The sequence below is a fragment of the Salmo trutta genome, chromosome 3, assembly GCF_901001165.1.
Source record: "Salmo trutta chromosome 3, fSalTru1.1, whole genome shotgun sequence".
Classification (NCBI taxonomy): domain Eukaryota; kingdom Metazoa; phylum Chordata; class Actinopteri; order Salmoniformes; family Salmonidae; genus Salmo; species Salmo trutta.
This window is the reverse complement of record NC_042959.1, coordinates 44,530,088-44,551,797: the sequence shown is the minus strand read 5'-3', so window position 1 is coordinate 44,551,797 and position 21,710 is coordinate 44,530,088. Positions and strand designations below refer to the sequence as shown.

The 21,710-nt window shown below is 40.8% G+C and overlaps 1 protein-coding gene across 2 annotated transcripts; it reads left to right on the top strand.

Annotated features, from left to right (window-relative positions):
- Positions 1 to 3: 3 nt before the first annotated feature.
- Positions 4 to 11,240, top strand: LOC115175934 (dual specificity protein kinase Ttk-like). 2 transcript variants are annotated; one of them, XM_029735601.1, is made up of 25 exons: positions 4 to 203; positions 582 to 674; positions 2,202 to 2,424; positions 2,961 to 3,067; positions 3,566 to 3,709; positions 4,098 to 4,209; positions 4,336 to 4,420; positions 4,954 to 5,060; positions 5,148 to 5,229; positions 5,444 to 5,552; positions 5,745 to 5,967; positions 6,082 to 6,188; positions 6,309 to 6,452; positions 6,655 to 6,821; positions 7,058 to 7,197; positions 7,654 to 7,786; positions 7,984 to 8,076; positions 8,304 to 8,461; positions 9,206 to 9,357; positions 9,495 to 9,619; positions 9,729 to 9,803; positions 9,945 to 10,121; positions 10,236 to 10,335; positions 10,470 to 10,555; positions 10,642 to 11,240. In XM_029735601.1, the coding sequence occupies exons 2-25, from the start codon at positions 584 to 586 to the stop codon at positions 10,726 to 10,728; spliced, it is 3,027 nt and encodes a 1,008-aa protein (XP_029591461.1). In that variant the 5' UTR covers positions 4 to 203; positions 582 to 583; the 3' UTR covers positions 10,729 to 11,240. The 2 variants fall into 2 exon arrangements, with proteins under 2 accessions (XP_029591461.1, XP_029591451.1); XM_029735591.1 differs by lacking the exon at positions 4 to 203 and having other exon boundaries at positions 304 to 674.
- Positions 11,241 to 21,710: the final 10,470 nt, after the last annotated feature.

Genomic DNA, 21,710 nt, shown 5'->3' with positions numbered 1-21,710 from the left:
GCATAATTACAAATAATTTTCATCGAAGTGAGAGGAGTATTTCGAATATTTGGGGGCGTAGTCAATCATACAAGCTGACCAATGAGCTGACGAAGTAATTGGAAGTGGTGATTTTTAAACTAAGTGTGTTATAAACAGACCGACGTTTTTTTTTTTTGCAGTGAAGTATAATTATTTCACGTGAAAGTACATTTTTAGAAAAGGTGAGATTTGTTTTAATCTAATGTACGGTGTAAAAAAAAAGTGATTTGGATTGCTTTATAGCTTTGTTTCCTTGCACGTCTTTGTGCTCCGCCACGACCCGTAGTTAACGAGCTAGAGCTAACGTTATTAGCTAAACTAGCGTTGCTTTGGCTAGACAATATGCAGATGGTTAGATACCTAAGGACGTTAACTTAGCTACACATATCCCAACGAGCTGGTTATTTACATCAGGGTCCGTTTTCTGCTTGTTGATTCACACGTCAGAAGTATATATCGCACTATAGCGTAGATGTCATATTTGTGTGTATAGATAGCTAGGCTTACAGTTAGTAACGTTGCTGCCTCAACATATTAGCTACATTGTCTACATTCTGCAGAGATGTTGGAGGAGGAGCATACAGACAGACAGCACCAACTTGCCATGTTGTGTCAGAAGCTCGACCGAATTAAAACAAGATATCTAATCGAAGGTAATAACACGATTTCATTCGTCCATGGCAAAGACAAAATGCGTCATATATTGTACATATAATATGCCCGTATATAAGACCACTGAGTTTGCAAATACAGTACCAGTCAAAAGTTTGAACACCTAATTCCAGGGTTTTTCTTTGTTTTACTATTTTCTACATTGTAGAATAATAGTGAAGACAAACTATGAAATCACACATGGAATCATGTAGTAACCAAACAAAGAGTTAAACAAATTAAAATGTAATATTTGAGATTCTTTGAAGTAGCCACCCTTTGCCTTGATGACAGCTTTTTGTACATTCTTGGCATTATCTCAACCAGCTTCATGAGGTAGTCACCTGGAATTCAATTAACAGGTGTTCCTTGTTAAGTTAATTTGTTGTATTGCATTCCTTAATGCGTTTGAGCCAATCAGTTGTGTTGTGACAAGTCAATGTGGAACATTTCAAGAACTTTGAAAGTTTCTTCAAGTGTAGTAGCAAAAAACATCAAGCTCTATGATGAAACTGGCTCTCATGAGGACCACCACAGGAAAGGAAGACCCCGAGTTACCTCTGCTGCCGAGGATAAGTTCATTAGTTAACTGCACCTCAGATCACAGCCCAAATAATACTTTACAGTGTTCAAGTAACAGACCCATCTCAACATCAACTGTACAGAGGAGACTGCGTGAATCAGGCCTTCATGGTCGAATTGCTGTGAAGAAACCACTACTAAAGGATACCAATAATAAGAAGAGACTTGCTAGGGCCAAGAAACACGAGCACTGGACATTTAGACCGCTGGAAATCTGTCTTTTGGTCTGATGAGTCCAAATTTTAGATTTTTGGTTCCATCTGCTGTGTCTTTGTGAGACACAGAGTAGGTGAACGAATTATCTCTGCATGTGTGGTTCCCACCGTGAATTATGGAGGAGGTGGTGTGGGGGTACTTTGCTGATGACGCTGATTTATTTAGAATAACCAGCATGGCTTCCACAATATTCTGCAGCGATACGCCATCCCATCTGGTTTGCTCTTAGTGGGACTATCATTTGTTCAACAGGACAATGACCCAACACACCTACAGGCTGTGTAAGGGCTATTTGACCAAGAAGGAGAGTGCCGCATCAGATGACCTGGCCTCCACAATCACCCGATCTCAACCCAATTCAATGGTTTGGGATGAGTTGGACCGCAGAGTGAAGGAAAAGCAGCCAACAAGTGCTCAGCATATGTGGGAACTCCTTCAAGACTGTTAGAAAAGCATTCCTCATGAAGCTGGTTGAGAGAATGCCAAGAGTGTGCAAAGCTGTCATCAAGGCAAAGGGTGGCTACTTTGAAGAATATTCAATATTTTGATTGCTCAACACTTTCGGTTACTACATGATTCCATATGTGTTATTTCATAGTTTTGATGTCTTCACTATTATTCTACAATATAGTACAAATAAAGAGAACCCGGTGAATGACTAGGTGTGTCAACTTTTGACTGGTACTGTAAATGGTCACCCACTGTCTTTTTTTCCTCACATTTTCATGCAGATGACACTGATAATATCAACCAGGCCATTGGCTCAAATTCCCCTGAAACGTGTCTCGCATATCTGATGGACTTAGAGAAGAAAAGAGACCCTCACTTGGATCCTAGTCATCTCAAAAAGCTTACAGACTTCTATACCCGTGTATTCTCAACTATGCCACTGGGAAAACACTGCCAAAATGAGAGCTATGCCAGGATGCTGGTCAGATTTGCAGAGCTGAATGTGTGAGTGAACCATGATCATACTTTTCCATGAGAGGGTTGAGCCTTGTTTTGCAACATGTTCCTCTGTTGATTGTACTTTAGCTACATCAGTTAAAAATACAATGTGTGGGGTATTAATAATATTTAAAGTGGCAATCTGGGATTCGGGAAAACAACAAAGTGGGCACCTTGACACTTTTTGGTTAGCAGCTGAGGGATGAGGTTAGAGAAATGTAACCTCTCAAATTCATGAATGCAAGGACTGACCATCCATGAGTTCAATTTTATAGTTTTATCCATGTTTTGAAGTTATTCAATCTTTGTTTACAATTACATGGTTTACAAATAAGTTTAGATGTTGGGTTCTGATGGATTTACGACAGTTGAACTAAGCTCATGAGAAATGTATACTAGTAAATGTATTTTCTTCCAAAAATCAATGGCTAATTTCCTAGTTTAAATCAAAAAATGGATGTGCCAATCCCAGATTGCCCCTTTGAAAATAGATATTTTTGGTATTTAGTTTAGTTCCGTCAAATGAGTCCTTTATCTTTCAGAATCCAAGACACCAATGGGGCAGAGGGCAACTTCAATGTTGCGACTACACACTGCCAGGATTTCGCTTTTGTCCACATTGCACATGCTCAGTTTGAACTGTCTCAAGGTAGAGAGATGCACAACAATCTTAGGTTTGACTGGCGTCGATGATTTATACACACAGACGACACAATTTGGGTTATTTACTATAAGCTTTAGCTCCATAGATTTACCAGCTTTCTCATATGGATAAATACTCAGACACCCATAGCAACTATTGTATCTCTAACATCTTATTTATTTACTGACGATGCATGCATCAGTCCAATCTGTGAAGCTCACATTCAGAAACTCCATACTGCTGCAGGAAAGTATTATTGGTAGGTAGCCTAGTGGTTAGAGCGTTGGGCCAGTAACCGAAAGGTTGCTAGATCGAATGCCCGAACTGACAAGGTAGAAATCTGTCATTCTGCCCCTGAACAAGGCAGTTAACCCACTGTTCCCCGGTAGGCTGTCATTGTAAATAAGAATTTGTTCTTAATTGACTTGCCTAGTTAAATAAAATAAAAAATCAGTCAGATTTTATTTTTATAATATATATTCTTTTACTCCCCCATCTCAAAAGGCAACACAAAGAAAAGTACTTGGATACTTCAGAGGGCCATTGAACTGCATGCCAAACCCAACGACCTGCTGGAGGCTGCTATGCAGAACTTGACTTTGGGCAAAGCAGAACTTCTTTCCTCTGAGGATAAGGAAAACGTACCAGGTTTGTTTTTATGTCCAATTTCCAATCCCATTTTCGATCCGTATTAACCTGAAGCCCATCGGGACGGCAGGTAGCCTAGTGGTTAGAGCATTGGGCCAGTAACCGAAAGGTTGCTAGATCGAATGCTCGAACTGACAAGGTAAAAATCTGTCATTCTGCCCCTGAACAAGGCAGTTAACCCACTGTTCCCCGGTAGGCTGTAATTGAAAATAAGAATTTGTTCTTAACCGACTTGCCTAGTTAAATAAAGGTATGAAATAGTATAATACATAACCATGTTTCTTCAGCCTAGATTTTTTTTATGCAATCACAGCTTTTATGCTACTTTAGTGTACTAGTACTGTATATTAATTGTCTTAATGTTTTGTCAAAACTATTTTTCTTTCAGTCTCAACTTATAATACACATGGTTCTGCGAATAATGGAACAGAATTTTGCAAAGTCTGGAGAAACTCCGACGGTACAGGCGACTTGCAGCTTTCCAGTATTTTTTCTTCAGGGTAAAAGAAGTGTTTTGTTTTTTACAGTGCCAAGTTCTCACACCAAGCTTCTCTCTTTGTTTTGCTTTACATTCTTCTATTCTGTCTCGTGAAAAACAATTGACACTGGTCTTCTCATTCTCTTAGAACAGTGGAACCACAGAATGGACCCCAAGAGGACGAGGTTCCAGCTTGGAGGTCCGGGTCTCAACGAAAGAGAGCCGTTGGCATGGTTAGTTTTTATTAGTAGTTGTGTTGGGGTGGGGGGTGGTGGTGGTAATTGATACAGTTACATATTGCAATATTATTCTGGACAATATTGTATAGATACTTTGACAAGTATCGATTTGTTTTTTGTTAGGTAGCATTAGCTAGCGCTAGTTGGCTGTACCTGCGGCAAAACTCAGATACTTTTCATCCTATAGCTTGTTCTCCATATTATTTTTAAAATAGTGAGCTAACATCTTGTCAGCCCTTTTTTTTCATGACTGATCAAAACTAGTTTTTTTTATTATGGCTCTCTCTTGTCTCTGCAGCAGACATATAGTGAGCGTTATGTTTGGGACATCGCAATTAAATCACAGTACCGAATCACAATACATATAGAATCGTGAGAATTGCAATATATGTCGTATCGGTACCTAAGTATTGTGAGAATATCATATCGTGAGGTTCCTGGCAATTCCCACCCCTAGTTTTAAAGTCGTTTTTCCATCACTTCTCTGGTTTTAAATAATATCCTGTTCTTTATTATCCTGCCTCTAGCCAGGGAGAGAGAGCAGTGCACTACAGGCAATCTCAGAAATGGATTATGATGACAGTGATGGAAGACAAGTGAAGAGGGAGGCTCCCATCTCAAGTAGCTTGTCCAGGTAAGCATTTTTTACCGATGTCAAGGGAACACTATCAGAACACACAGGATTACAAAGCCTAAACTGATGAATGGAACTTTGTTTTAGGCAAACTTCTGGTTCAAGTGCGGCGTTTACCTTGTCCTTGGCCAAGAAGCGTGTTGAAGATGGGGACTTCTTCAATCTAAAGGTTTGTGAATGAAAATCCCCACCTTTCAGTTGTAATTGTAGATTGTGTAAGAATTGTAGATTGTGTAAGAATTTTCTAGTGCCCGGGCCCAACTGTTTACAATTATATACAATATCATGGAGAGCAGAGCATAGTAAAGTGATATCTTACATAATCTTATTTTAAAGACAGATGTTGATTGGACAGTCATATCATTGTTGATTTGCTCTCTCAGACACCTATCATTAGTCCTGAGCCACGCCCATGGAAGGACATGGGAATTGTTGACTCCACCACTACACTGCTGCACAGGCAAGATAGGAGAGATGCCACTAGGATGGAAGGTATGTAACTTTACATTGAAGTGAAACCATTTTGGCCTAGTTGTTGACGGTGCAAAAAGCATGTTTAGTGAGAAGCATTAGTTGGCGCACACCGACATATTCATAGAGGTGCTCACTAACAGAATGGTAAACTTGGGGAAAAATGTATTCTCACTCATATCGAGTTGATGTTCTCTGCTGTTCCGATGGTAGATACCACTGACAATATAAACCAGATAATCGGTTCCAACTCCCCTGAGGCTTGCTGGATGTATCTGACCAAGCTGGAGAAGAGGGGCAATCCTCAGACAGACACCAACCTTCTCCTAAAGCTGAAGGACTGCTATTCCAGAGTCTTCTCCAGACTGCCATTGAGAATGTACAGCAACAGTGAGAGCTATGCCAAGATGCTGGTCCGATATGCTGAACTCAAAGGGTGAGTATACTTCAGGATGTTTTTGGAGATTAAAAAAAAAAACTGCATATATTCACATGCGTTATCCAGTGTTCTAGAATTGGTTTGATGGCTGTATAAAAATGTCCTCCGTAGCATTGATGACCCAGATGATGCCCGGGACAACTTCATCGTTGCGAGATCCAACTGCAAAGGCTTTGCCTTTGTGCACATAGCACATGCTCAGTTTGAGGTTGCTCGAGGTAGATTGCCCTTTTTTTTATTTTAATTTTACATAAACGATTGTGCATAATATATGGTTTAGACACTGAACATTTTATATTTTGATACTGAAGAGATTTTTGTTCATATTCTTCCAAAAGGTCAGGTCAAGAAAGGCACGTCAATACTACAGAAAGCCCTTCAGGTGAACGCAAAGCCCACTGAACTAATTGAGACTGCAATGCAGAAACTAAAATCCGGGAATTACCAGTTTCTCCCCGCAGAAGACCGAGAGAGTCTCCCAGGTAGGTTTCATTTAAATGTTGTAAATTATGCTGTATGTCTTGGTGGTGTTCATTAGGGCATGGAATGGAAAACGTAGTCCCTCTCTGTTTTCTCCTGTTTGGTACCTAATGAACATGACCCTGTTCATCCTGACTACAAAGTGATAATTGCTGATGTAAGTTTTAGTTGAATAGATTCCTTATGTGTGTTTCTTTTTTTTAGAGCCACTGTCTCACGGGTCATTGAGTCTGTCAAACTATGGTAGAGAGAGGGAGCCGGAGATTCCCGCCCGTTTACCTCTGAGCCAGACACAGCCCATACCCTCTAGCATGGAGCTGTCTTCAGGGTGGAAAATACCAGCCCACGTCAGCAGAGTTGTGTCTCCAGAGGTTTGGCTTGCTATTTTATTTTTGGGGTTACAACTGTGTTATCAACATAGAAGGTGCTGGCATCAAACTCCAATTTAGTTTGTTCATTCTCATGACTGAGATAAAACCACATTTCTGTCTTTCTTTTTGCGTCTGTTTTGACACTCCTAACACTTATATATATATATTTTTTTTTTTTGGGGTGTTCTTCTATTTTAACCTCCTGAGTTTAACTTTGTGTGTTTTGTCATCATCAGGAGAAGCACACCCCTCCTGATTTCATGCCCATTCCACGTCTGGTGGACTCTCTACCCACCCCATCCCTTCCTCTCCCGTCCAGACTCAACCCACCCATCGACTGCCAGATGCCCAACTACAAAGACACCAGGGCCAACAGGTGAGGGGGCTGGACAGGACATGTATCTAACATAACAGTTCTTGTACAATGATCCTACTCACCATAATCTAATGATTCTATTTCAGCTCTTGAGATATTAGGAAATGGTATTGTCAGTGTTAGGGAAGCTAATCTGAAAAGATGGTTTATCACACTACCAATTACTTCCCATTGCAAGAAGTTGATCTACAGTAAAGCTGCCCTCAAGAAAAATATAGTTGAACTAAAGTTTGAGAACTACCTTGTGAAAAAAATTATCATATTTAAATCTGAAGTGTCATAATGCAAATTTAAGACTGTCATCCATACTGTGACGTGGCGTAAGTAACAATCACGGCAGACAGTGTAGTGAGATCTGTGAGTGCGTTTAGTCTTGGAATCCAGAGGAAAGATGGGAAGCAGTGATGCAAAAAAAACAGGACTTTCTTTGACATTTGAATTCCCCTCTCCTCACAGTTACATTACCCCTGGGGTCAAGAGGAACCCCCCATATGCGGCCCCTCTCTCAGCAGCCCATAAAGCCGGCCCTGCCCAGCAGCAGCCGTGCACCCGCCTCAGCCAGGCGTCCTATGCCCAACAGACCCACCAGGTAAACCACAAACGCCATCCATGGGATTTCCCTGATCACTTGACCTGAACAGGCAAAACGCAGTCAGGTCAGGAGGGACTAAGTCATGGCCCTAGTTATGTTCTCTATTTGTGAGTTTGCTGTTTAAATTCTAGGCCTATGTCAAATGAAATGTGAACTCTATGGTTGAATGACTCTGCACTTGTCTGTTACTTCAGGGTTCTGCAGCTGCTCTCTCGAACGAGTCCATCGTGATAAAGGGCAAACGGTTCCTCGTCCTGAAGATGATTGGTCGAGGTGGATCCAGTAAGGTAGGGGCTAGTTGTCTTGTTCATTAGGGCACAATGTAACATAAGCTCTCATAACATTGTGCAACGGAAAACAAAAAACAGACTTACTTTTTGGACAATTTAAGATGGTACTTCCCTGTTTCAATTTGTTTGAAACCGGAAGATACCAGGGAAGTACTACAGGTGGTTTTATGGCCAATTGGATGTTTTTTCAGCTGGTTTGATGGTAGGTTCTCTTGTCTTTTCAGGTGTACCAGGTTCTGGACCAACGTAATCAGCTGTTTGCTGTGAAGTATGTGAACCTGGAGGAGGCTGATGCCCAGACAGTGGAGAGCTACAAGAACGAGAGAGAGCATCTCAATCGCCTGCAGCAGTACAGTGATCAGATCATCAAGCTGTATGATTAGTGAGTGTTCATTACTCTGACTTATTCAGCTAGGGTCTAGCAATACATTTATTAATTTTTTTTGATGAAAATACATACACATCCAAAACACAACAAAAACTTGTGGTACTGGTACAAACATTAAAATAAATACATAGTCACATGCTCTACATTTAAAAAAAGATGAAGGATAACACAACATATTTCAAATGTTTTTATTTGTTTGTTTTATCCCATTTTTGTGATGTCCAATTGGTAGTTACGATCTTGTCTCATTGATCTTGTATCAACTCCCCAACGGGAGAGGCGAAGGTTGAGTCACGCGTCCTCCGAAACATGACCCGCAAAGCTGCACTGCTTCTTAAAACCTGCTCGTTTAACCTCTGAGCCAGCCGCACCAATGTGTCGGAGGAAACACAGTTCTACTGATGAGTGAAGTCAGCTTGCAGGTGCCCGCCCACCACAAGGAGTCGCTAGAGCGCGATGAGCCAAGGAAAGCCCCCTGGCCAAACCCTCCCCTAACCCGGAAGACGCTGGGCCAATTGTGCGCTGCCCTATGGGACTCCCGGTCACGTCTGGCTGGGATCGATCCCCAGGCTGTAGTGACGCCTCAACACTGCGATGCAGTGCCTTAGACCGCTGTGCCACTCGGGAGGCCTCGACACAACATATTTTGATTGTGGTCCTCTGTTCTATCCCACTATACATGTCATGTGATTCCCAGTGAGCAGTGCTTTTTATCAGTCAAGTTCTCTTTTATTCCAGTGAAATAACTAACAGCTACATCTACATGCTGATGGAATGTGGTAACCTGGACCTCAGCACCTGGCTACGGAACCGTAAAACTGTCAACCCGCTGGAGAGGAAGTTGTACTGGAAGAATATGCTGGAGGCAGTCCAGACCATCCACAAACATGGTTATTATCTCTCCATCTATCTTGAACTCTATCTCTCTTCATCAGTAACCCTTATGTTTTCTAAGTTCCTCATACCCAAGCATTGCATTCTCTATAACAAGCCTTTTAACTTTTTTCTGTAACTTTTTTGTGTGTAGGTATTGTCCATAGTGATTTGAAGCCTGCCAATTTTGTGATTGTGAATGCCTCGCTGAAATTGATCGACTTTGGCATTGCAAACCGCATCCAGCCTGATGTGACAAGCATTATGAAAGATTCTCAGGTAAGAGCACAACCCCCATCTCCAACTGTAGTTAATAATGTATGTATACATAACCAGAAGCTTTCCAAAATAAGGATATTGATCTTCACGAAAAAAATCCTAAACACAGGTTGGGACCTTGAATTATATGCCCCCTGAAGCCATCAAAGACACTTCATCCCAGCCAGGGAAGGCAAGCTCTAAGGTGTGCTGATGTCCCTTCCTTCTTATCCAAAACAATGTATTTTTAATACATGCATATTCCATATGGACTCATTTATATCAATGTTGGAAGATTATGCATGTTTAATGATGTATAATAAATCTCTGTTGATTTGATTAATAGATTAGTACTAAAGGTGATGTGTGGTCCCTTGGTTGCATCATGTACTGCATGACCTATGGGAAGACTCCATTCCAGACCATCACCAACCAGATCACCAAGCTACACGCCATCATTGACCCGACCCATGAGATAGAGTTCCCTGACATTGCAGAGAAGGATCTGCTAGATGTGTTGAAGGTGAGTGATTCCATTCATTCTGCTATGTGTTGGCTTTTTGGTTGAGTTTTTGATTTAGTGTGAATGACATGGATAAATGGTATCTGGTGGGATATGTTTTTTTTCTACCACCAGAGGTGCTTGGTACGAAACCCAAGAGATCGGATTTCCATCGCGGAGCTGCTGGAGCATTCATACCTAAAGCTTCAGTCTCAGCAACAGTCACCTGTGCCAGGTACATAAATGTGCACACATTATGCATATTTATACCTCATACCTGCCATAATACCAAGTGTTTTTATTTATTTTTAAATAAGAAAAACGAATTGCACCAACTTTCACTTTGTCTTCCTCTCGATCTCCATTCAGCACCTCCTGACAATAACGATCTGAAGAGGATCCTCAACGAGCTCGCTGCCTTACAGTCTCCCAACAGCATTGCCAGGGCTGCTAATGTAAGCATAACAATGTGGAATTTCCCATAATAATTGTCTTATCGTCGTTTGCTTTAACTGACTGGCGTCTTCTCTGCAATCGACAGAACTTGGCGAAAATGTGCAACAGTGGTCGGAAACTGGACGCTGCAGGGTGTGTAAAGTCATCCAGCCATCTCAACTGGAAGATGTAGCGGTCAGCAGATGGGACTCCATTCCTAGCCTAAGTCGAGCTTTACCCAATAGATACACTGCCCATGCCATGCTCCAGCACAACCCGAAAAATAGGGCAGTACACTGGCTCTGTCTGAATACTTTGAAAATGCATCCTTACTTCCTTCCCCTTTTTTTAAAGTAATCACTGATCTGGAATGGTGAAAGCTATGAAATGGAACCTTTGCTTTTATTCTATCCAAGTATGTTAGATCAGTGATAACACCGAGGATGGGAGGAAAGAAGGAAGCATTTTAACTGTTTTTACGCAGGGTCCATAAATGCCCTACAGAGCTCTACCATCTCCATGTCTTATTCTCTCATGTCTTCATGACTTCCCCTTGCTCGCATCTTGAAGGATACGAATCGACACTTTTTTTTCCTTTCTTTTTAAGATGGACGCTTTTTTTTTGTTTCTTTACTTTGCACATTTTACTGTACTCTCAAACATGTAACTACAAAAAATGCTCAACAAATGAACTAGCTAACTGTATTATTGATGTTTATTTCTTTCAGCTGTCCATTTTAGCTGTTATTTATAGGGGGGTGTGTGTGTGTGTGTGTGTGTGTGTGTGTGTGTGTGTGTGTGTGTGTGTGTGTGTGTATATACATGCATATACACACACACACACACACAGTTGAAGTCGGAAGTTTGCATACACCTTAGCCAAATACATTTAAACTCAGTTTTTCACAATTCCTGACATTTAATCCTAGTAAAAATTCCCTGTCTTAGGTCAGTTAGGATCACCACTTTATTTTAAGAATGTGAAATGTCAATAATAGTAGGAAGAATGATTTATTTCAGCTTTCATTTCTTTCATCACATTCCCAGTGGGTCAGACGTTTACATACACTCAATTAGTATTTGGTAGCACTGCCTTTCAAATTGTTTAATTTGGGTCAAACGTTTTGGGTAGCCTTCCACAAGCTTCCTACAATAAGTTGGGTGAATTTTGGCCCATTCCTCCTGACAGAGCTGGTGTAACTGTGTCAGGTTTGTAGACCTCCTTGCTTACACATGCTTTTTCTGTTCTGCCCACAAATTTTCTATGGGATTGAGGTCAGGGCTTTGTGATGGCCACTCCAATACCTTGACCTTGTCCTTAAGCCATTTTGCCACAACTTTGGAAGTATGGTTGTCGTCATTGTCCATTTGGAAGACCCATTTGTGACCAAGCTTTAACTTCCTGACTGATGTCGTCAAATGTTGCTTCAATATTTCTACATAATTTTCCTTGCCATCTATTTTGTGAAGTGCACCAGTCTCTCCTGCAGCAAAGCACCCCCACAACATGATGCTGCCACCCCCGTGCTTCACGGTTGGGATGGTGTTCTTCGACTTGCAAGCCTCCCCCTTTTTCCTCTAAACATAACAATGGTTATTATGGCAAAACAGTTCTATTTTTGTTTCATCAGACCAGAGGACATTTCTCCAAAAAAGTACAAACTTTGTCCCCATGTGCAGTTGCAAACCGTAGTCATCTCTAGGAGACAGAACGTGTCTTCTTCCTGAGCGGTATGACGGCTGCATGATCCCATGGTGTTTATACTTGCATACTATTGTTTGTACAGATGAATGTGGTACCTTCAGGCGTTTGGAAATGGCTCCCAACGATGAATAAGACTTGTGGAGGTCTACAATTTTTGGTTGGCTGATTTCTTTTGATTTTCCCATGATGTCAAGCAAAGAGGCACTGAGTTTGAAGGTAGGCCTTGAAATACATCCACAGGTACACCTGAAATTATTTCAATTAGCCTATCAGAAGCTTCTAAAGCCATGACATTTTCTGGAATTTTCCAAGCTGTTTATTAAAAGCACAGTCAACTTAGTATATGGAAACTTCTGACCCACTGGAATTGTGATACAGTGAACTCTAAGTGAAATAATCTGTAAACGATTGTTGGAAAAAATGACTTGTCGTGCACAAAGTAGATGTCTTAAACGACTTGCCAAAACTAGTTTGTTAACAACAAATTTGTGGAGTGGTTGAAAAATGAGTTTTAATGACTCCAACTTAAGTGTATGTAAACTTTTGACTTCAACTGTATTTGTGTGTGTGTATATGTTATATATATATATATATATTTTTTTTTTTTTTTAAGTACTTGCACTGGTAGGATACAAGTAACTGGAAGTCTTGAATAAATTATAAGTGAAGCTGCTGAATGGATGGAAGGAGGCATTTTAGGTGGGGGTGATAACCTGCTCTGACAATATAAGATGGGATGATTTCAGTGTATGGTAATAATGGTGTCTCAAATTGATATCAAAACCAACCAAAGGATTTCAGCACCACATCAGTGAGAGCTATGAAAATGGAACAATGCATGTACCATTTTCTAATACCTCAGCAGACATAGTCCTTTCTTTTTTTGCACCCAGGAATGGTTTCCACTAGATAGCACAGCCACAAAGTCAAAATTGTTTTTTGTAAAGATTCATGAAAACAAAAATGAGCTTTTTGGTCTTTAAGGTTAGCAGTGTGTTTAAACAGGTCATTAGTAGTATTTTTACCTAAGCACAGTACTTGACTTGGGCAGGAGCTCACTGGAACTGAGTAAAGGCACCTTAGATTTTATTCTGCTAGAGTTCCTGCACCTCCTATAGAATATTATCTCAAAAGTATTGAGTTCCTGCACCGAAATATAAATGAGTACCGGCACCTATTACTGGCCTAAACATGCATTTATAGTCAGGTAAAATTCATAGCAAGCAGTGGGGAGGGGGTGGGAAAACGAAAGGGATATATGGTATATATTGACAATAATACATTTTATTTGGCAGATGCCTTTCAGGACACTCAATACATTTTATTTGGCAGATGCCTTTCAGGACACTCAAGGACATCTTACATAAAATGTGGTACTGTAAATTAAATCTATTTCATTTAGGTCTATGTAATGAATTTTAATTTTGCTTTATTATTTACAGGGAAAATACAATAACACAATAACACTATCAGCTTATTTTTAGAATAATGGCCATGTTCTGACATGTGTCACTTCGCACTTATACCATCAGCAGTGAACAGTAGCTATTGCTGTGTCGGCTACACATCGTTAGCTAGCTAGGCTCACAAGGCTAGCAAAAACAATTTTTTTCAAGAGGCATTGTATAGAAGATGATGTTGGAGCATGTGTCAAGTCATTTGATATCAGTGATTTTGCCATGAAGGGCCTCCAGTCCCTCTCTATATCAATCACTGAATGCACTGATCTCATCAAGGGCCTTAAAGACAGTTTCAGTACATTCAGAGGCAATGATCAGCACTACAATGCTGTTTTTATTCAGCACTTTTAGAAATCATGAAATTGTCTTCGACTCGCACTCCCTCCCTCGGCTGAGAAATGATCATCAGTCCAGTGAAATAAAACAAGTTATTTCAGTTTATGCTCTGATGTGCCTCACAGGTAATAGGCTACAACAACTGACCTATTACCAGTGTTTTCATATTGCCTAGTTTGAGACTCAAGTTTTGAAATATAAGGGACTCTACATTATATTAAGGGGAAGGCCTACATTAAGAAAATCAGACCTCTTATTGCAATTGAAAATAGGCAAATGCATGAAACAATATTTCCAGTCAATGTAAATAGCTCATCATTTGTAATGTAATTTACATTCATTTGGAATATAATTTAATTGGAAATATCTTTGCCCTGTGCTTTTCCACCAATGCACTACAGTTAGGCCCTATAGGCTATTGATCATTTAATTGATATCACACAATACATCGTTGGTGCACTTGATCTCTTGCGCCCAGCAGACAATTGCACTCGGCTTGCATTTTGATTCATAAGGTGATCTCGACTAAGAAGTGGTTGATGACCACTGTTCTAGTCTATATAGGCTATGGCCTATTATTATTTATAAACTGGGTAGTTTGAGCCCTAAATGCTGATTGGCTGACAGCTGTGGTATATCAGACCGTATTCCACGGGTATGACAAAGCATTTATTTGTACTGCTCTAATTAGGTTAGTGGCCAGATTATTATAGCAATAAGGCATCTCGGGGTTTTGTGGTATATGTCCAATATACCACGGCTAAGGGCAGTATCCATGTACTCCGCGTTGCGTCGTGACAAGAACAGCCCTTAGCCGTGGTATATTGGCCGTATACCCTCGTGCCTTGTTGCTTAAGTGTATTAGCATACTGTTAGGTTATTATCTAAGTTTTATTTTATGGTGTTTTAATATGCAGCATGTAACCTAATACAAAGCTGATCTAATTTGATTGGCCTCCTTGCCAGTGGTTAACACTAGAAAAGCCTGCCCTCTCTGGATCCACCTTTCGGGCTAATGATGTGTCTTTTGAAAGTCAACATGCTAGCTGTCTAATAAACACAGTGCATTCGGAATATATTCAGACCCCTTGACCTTTTCAACATTTTGTTATGTTTCAGCCTTATTCTAAAATATATATATTTTTTAAATTCCCCTCATCAATCTACACACAATACTCCATAATGACAAAGCATAAACGGGTTTTTAGAAACTTTTGCAAATGTGTATATATACACTGCTCAAAAAAATAAAGGGAACACTTAAACAACACAATGTAACTCCAAGTCAATCACACTTCTGTGAAATCAAACTGTCCACTTAGGAAGCAACACTGATTGACAATAAATTTCACATGCTGTTGTGCAAATGGAATAGACAACAGATGGAAATTATAGGCAATAAGCAAGACACCCCCAATAAAGGAGTGGTTCTGCAGGTGGGGACCACAGACCACTTCTCAGTTCCTATGCTTCCTGGCTGATGTTTTGGTCACTTTTGAATGCTGGCGGTGCTTTTACTCTAGTGGTAGCATGAGACGGAGTCTACAACCCACACAAGTGGCTCAGGTAGTGCAGCTCATCCAGGATGACACATCAATGCGAGCTGTGGCAAGAAGGTTTGCTGTGTCTGTCAGCGTAGTGTCCAGAGCATGGAGGCACTACCAGGAGACAGGCCAGTACATCAGCAGACGTGGAGGAGGCCGTAAGTGGGCAACAACCCAGCAGCAGGACCGCTACCTCCGCCTTTGTGCAAGGAAGAGCAGGAGAAGCACTGCCAGAGCCCTGCAAAATGACCTCTAGCAGGCCACAAATGTGCATGTGTCTGCTCAAACGGTCAGAAACAGACTCCATGAAGGTGGTATGAGGGCCCGACGTCCACAGGTGGGGGTTGTGCTTACAGCCCAACACCGTGCAGGACGTTTGGCATTTGCCAGAGAACACCAAAATTGGCAAATTTGCCACTGGTGCCCTGTGCTCTTCACAGATGAATGCAGGTTCACACTGAGCACGTGACAGACGTGACAGAGTCTGGAGACGCCGTGGAGAACGTTCTGCTGCCTGCAACATCCTCCAGCATGACCGGTTTGGCGGTGGGACAGTCATGGTGTGGGGTGGCATTTCTTTGGGGGGCCGCACAGCCCTCCATGTGCTCGCCAGAGGTAGCCTGACTGCCATTAGGTACCGAGATGAGATCCTCAGACCCCTTGTGAGACCATATGCTGGTGCGGTTGGCCCTGGGTTCCTCCTAATGCAAGACAATGCTAGACCTCATGTGGCTGGAGTGTGTCAGCAGTTCCTGCAAGAGGAAGGCATTGATGCTATGGACTGGCCCGCCCGTTCCCCAGACCTGAATCCAATTGAGCACATCTGGGACATCATGTCTCGCTTCATCCACCAACGCCACGTTGCACCACAGACTGTCCAGGAGTTGGCAGATGCTTTAGTCCAGGTCTGGGAGGAGATCCCTCAGGAGACCATCCGCCACCTCATCAGGAGCATGCCCAGGCGTTGTAGGGAGGTCATACAGGCACGTGGAGGCCACACACACTACTGAGCCTCATTTTGACTTGTTTTAAGGACATTACATCAAAGTTGGATCAGCCTGTAGTGTGGTTTTCCACTTTAATTTTGAGTGTGACTCCAAATCCAGACCTCCATGGGTTGATAAATTGGATTTCCATTGATTATTTTTGTGTGATTTTGTTGTCAGCACATTCAACTATGTAAAGAAAAAAGTATTTAATAAGATTATTTCTTTCATTCAGATCTAGGATGTGTTGTTTAAGTGTTCCCTTTATTTTTTTGAGCAGTATATATAAAGAAATATCACCCTTACTCAGAATTTTGTTGATGAACCTTTGGCAGCAATTACAACCTCGAGTCTTCTTGGGTATGACGCTATAAGCTTGGCACACCAGTATTTAGGGAGTTTCTCCCATTCTTCTCTGCAGATCCCCTCAAGCTCTGTCAGGTTTGATTGGGAGCGTCGCTGCACAGCTATTTTCAGGTTTCTCCAGAGATGTCGAACGGGTTCAAGTCCGGGCTCTGGCTGGGCAACTCAAGGGCATTCAAGCTACGCATGCCTTGTCTTGGCTGTGTGTTTAGGGTCGTTGTCCCTTTGCAAGGTAAACCTTCACCCCAGTCTGAGGTCCTGAACACTCTGGAGCAGGTTTTCATGAAGGATCTCTCTGCACTTTGCTCAGTTCATTTTTCTCTTGACCTTTACTAGTCTCCCACTCCATGCCGCTGAAAAACATCCCCACAGCATGATGCTGCCACCGCCATGCTTCACCGTAGGGATGATGCCAGGTTTCCACCAGACATGACGCTTGGCATTCAGGCCAAAGAGTTCAATCTTGATTTCATCAGACCAGAGAATCTAGGTTTTCATGGTCTGAGAGTCCTTTAGGTGCCTTTTGGCAAACTCCAAGTGGGCTGTCATGTGCCTTTTACTGAGGAGTGGCCTCTCTCTGGCCACTCTACCATTAAGGCCTGATTCGTGGAGTGCTGCAGAGATGGTTGTCCTTCTGGAAGGTTCTCCCATCTCCACAGAGGAACTCTGGAGCTCTGTCAGAGTGAACGTCGGGTTCTTGGTCACCTCCCTGACCATGGCCCTTCTCCCACGATTACTCAGTTTGGCCGGGCAGCCAGCTCTATGAAGAGTCTTGGTGGTTCCAAACTTCTTCCATTTAAGAATGATGGAGGCCACTGTGTTCTTGGGGACCTTCAATGCTGCAGAATCTTTTTGGTGCCCTTCCCCAGATCTGTGCCTCGACACAATCCTGTCTCGGAGCTCTCCGGACAATTCCTTCAACCTCGTAGCTTGGTTTTTACTCTGACATGCACTGTCAACTGTGGGACCTTATATAGACAGGTGTGTGCCTTTCCAAATCATGCCAATCAATTGAATTTACTACAGGTGGACTCCAATCAAGTTGTAGAAACATATCAAGGATGAGCAATGCAAACATGATCAATACATTTGCAAAAATGTCTAAAAACCTGTTTTTTTTGTCATTATGGGGTATTGTGTGTAGATTTATGATGAAAATGTTTTAATTATCCATAGCAAAATGTGGATAAAGTCAAGGGGTCTGAATACTTTCCGAATGCACTGTTCATTTCATAAATGCTATCGGAGGAACAATAATTTGTTTGTGGTTGTGAAGGTCTTAGGTAACATTAGAATATGAAATTAAATGTATTTCAAAGAACACAATGGTGTTTTCATTAGTTTATGTAACTGAAGGCTATATGTATAAAAGAAAAGACACAAAAATACCATATTTAAGTGCAAAAATCCATTATATAAAAACACCATCACAAAGATCATTCATTATTCATTTGTTAAGGGCAGGTCTTAAGGAATAAATGTATGAATTTAAGAAAATGCATTTCAAAAGAACGGAATTGCATATTTGTAGTTTATTTAGAGTGTTGAGATTGCACACGGGGAACACATGTAATCGCAGCAATTCTGCCCCCCAAAAAGTAGTATTTAAAACTAGACCTCAAGGGGTATTTTTAAAAATTTGGGACCAAATCTTTATTCATTTTTTAATTCTCTTATTAAGGGAAGGGGGGATACATGCACAACACAAATTAATATAATAAAAAAAATGGCTTGCATCATAGAGCCAAAAATTAACAACACATTTAGTATGTAAAGAGAAGGGGAAAAAAGTGAGCCTCCACCCCAACCTGCTACTCCATTCCCCCAACCCCACCCATCCAGCATGTCTCCTTTCAATAACCCCCCCACCAGCAACTTGGGTTGCTTGTCAGTCCCACCTCCCCTCCCCAGAAAAACCCTCTCCATCCCACCCCTTCCTGGTGGGCCTAAAAGCAGAGAAAGTAAAAAATATGAAAATGCCAAGAGTGTGCAAAGCTGTCATCAAAGCAAAGGGTGGCTACCTTGAAGAATCTAAAATATATTTTGATTTGTTTAACAGTTTTTTGGTTACTACATGATTCCATATGTGTTATTTCATATGTCTTCACTATTATTCTACAATGAAGAAATAGTAAAAAGAAAGAAAAACACTTGAATAATTAGGTGTGTACAAACTTTTGACTGGTACTATATATATATATATATAACCGATGTGAAATGGCTAGTTAGTTAGCGGTGGTGCGTGCTAATAGAGTTTCAATCAGTGACATCACTCGCTCTGAGACCTGAAGTGGTTGGGCCGCGGCTTTTGTGGCGCGATGGGTAACGATGCTTCGTGGGTGTCAGTTGTTGATGTGTGCAAGGGTTCCTGGTTCGAGCCCAGGTTGGGGCGACGAGAGGGACGGAACCTACACTGTTACATATATATATATATACACACACACACACACACACACACACTGTGTTCAAAAGTCTGGGTCACTTAGAAATGTCCTTGTTTTTTAAAGAAAAGCACATTTCTTGTCCATTAAAATAACATCAAACTGATCCGAAATACAGTGTAGACATTGTTAATGTTGTAAATAACTATTGTAGCTGGAAACAGCTGATTTTTGATTAGCTACATAGGCGTACAGAGGCCCATTATCAGCAACCATCACTCCTGTTTTCCAATGGCACGTTGTGTTAGCTAATCCAAGTTTATCATTTTAAAAGGCTAATTGATCATTAGAGTGTCTAGTTTGAGAAACAGATGCCTCACAAGTCCACAAGCAGCTTCATTAAAAAGTACCCACAAAACACCAGTCTCAACGTCAACAATGGAGGCGACTCCGGGATGTTGGCCTTCTTGGCAGAGTTCCTCTATCCAGTGTCTGTGTTCTTTTGTCCATCTTAATCTTTTCTTTTTATTGGCCAGTCTGAGACATGGCTTTATCTTTGTGGTGACTGGATGTATTGATACACCATCCAAAGTGTAATTAATAACTTAACAATGCTGAAAGGGATATTCAATATCTGATATTTTTTATTTCTATCTATCAACCAATAGGTTCCCTTCTTTGCGAGGCATTGGAAAACCTCCCTGATCTTTGGGGTTAAATCTGTGTTTGAAATTCACTGGTCAACTGATTGGCCTTACAGATAATTGTACGTGTGGAGTGTAGAGACTATTATTGCACACAGAGTGAGTCCATGCAACTTATTACGTGACTTGTTAAGCACATTTTTACTCCTGAACTTATTTAGGCATGCCATAACAAAGGAGTTGAATACTTATTGACTCAATACATTTCATCTTTTAATTTTTTATTAATTTGTAAAACTTTCCAAAAACATATTTCAAGTTTAACATTATGGAATAGTATGTGAGGCCAGTGACACACAACCTCAAATTAATCAATTTTAAATTCAGGCTTTAACACAACAAAATGTGAAAAGAAGTGAAGGTGTGTGAATACTTTCTGAATGCACTGCTTTTGTAGGAGAATTTTCAAAAGTCACTTTTTGGCACTCTGTTTCATTCCCCTGCCTCTGCGTCAATTCCAAGCTGCGTCTTCATATACAATATAAACAACTGATAATATTCTCACTCATCAGGCTATTGTAAATGTAATCTTGTCTTTCAGCAAACTCTATTGTTATATGTTTGACATGTCCCCGTAAAACTGCTTATAACACAAATTATGTTTGAGTTATGAATATTCTAACAATGATAATGTGTTATATAGACTTATTTAGGAAAAGCCAAGGATGGGGCAAATAACTTTAAATTGAAGGTCTTAGCAGAATTGTTAAATAACAGGGTTTTATATTTCGACTAAGTTGATGTCCCAGGGACAGTTAGTGAAAAACATAGGTCAATGCAACCCGATTGGGGTGAGAAATATGGATACAATGGTTAACATTGAGAGATTTATTCACCTCAGTTTCAAGGTCTCAGCTTAGAGAGAAGAAGCCTCATGAGGTATTGGTCTGTCACATGTTATGAACCAGTTTTGGTCAGTCACATGAATGAAACAAAACGGTAATGATTAATTAATTATGCTAAATCATGCAAATATAACTTGTCTGTGTATAGCCGAATATAAGAAAACTGCTGGGATAGACTATGGGGTACTATGGTGCATTGAGTGTGTTGGAACCTCTCCAGTGCTCTGCGAATAAAGGATGATTCATTTAAGATTGACTTCGAGTGTCCCTGTGTAAGAATTTCCACGACATAGGTTTTACCGTGCTAAATATTTAAAAAAACGCTTCCAAATTAAACGAACCCCTCCACCTCTCTGTCATGCTTTAAACTATTTATTTCTACATGGCTGCACAAATTCTCCCTGTCCATGGAGTGGATGAACATGCACAGGTAGCCTACATTGTTATTTATTTGACAATCAGATGAAAAGATCATGACTGGTTGTGTTCATGCCAAATGAAAAGCTAAATACATTTTTAAGTTAAATTAAGTCTTTATTATTAGGCCCTGCCTATAGTTTATTATGTGTAGGTCTATGTGAGTAGCATGTTAAATGCAAGAGTCATGGATTTACATAGGACTACAAGATTATTTGGTCTAAAATTCAAAATCCCATTAGATAGGCTGTGGTTTGTGATCGACTACAGTAAAGTAGGCTTGTATGATAATTTAATGATGGTTTGATGGTGGCTATGGTAACTCGTAACAACAGTTTCGTCATCCCACAATAAAAAAGTAATTGTTTAGCACAACCAGAGTGTCGAATTTGGTCAGCAAAAAAGAATGGTTTATTTGCTGCATGAAGTTTATT

What these genes read in the sequence shown, in the direction of transcription:
- LOC115175934 (XM_029735601.1), top strand. Translation starts at nt 584, where the DNA reads ATGTTGGAGGAGGAGCATACAGACAGACAGCACCAACTTGCCATGTTG. An exon ending in CCAGACCATCCACAAACATG is followed by an intron (nt 9,358 to 9,494) that starts GTTATTATCTCT and finishes TTTTGTGTGTAG; the next exon opens with GTATTGTCCATAGTGATTTG. An exon ending in GCATTATGAAAGATTCTCAG is followed by an intron (nt 9,620 to 9,728) that starts GTAAGAGCACAA and finishes TCCTAAACACAG; the next exon opens with GTTGGGACCTTGAATTATAT.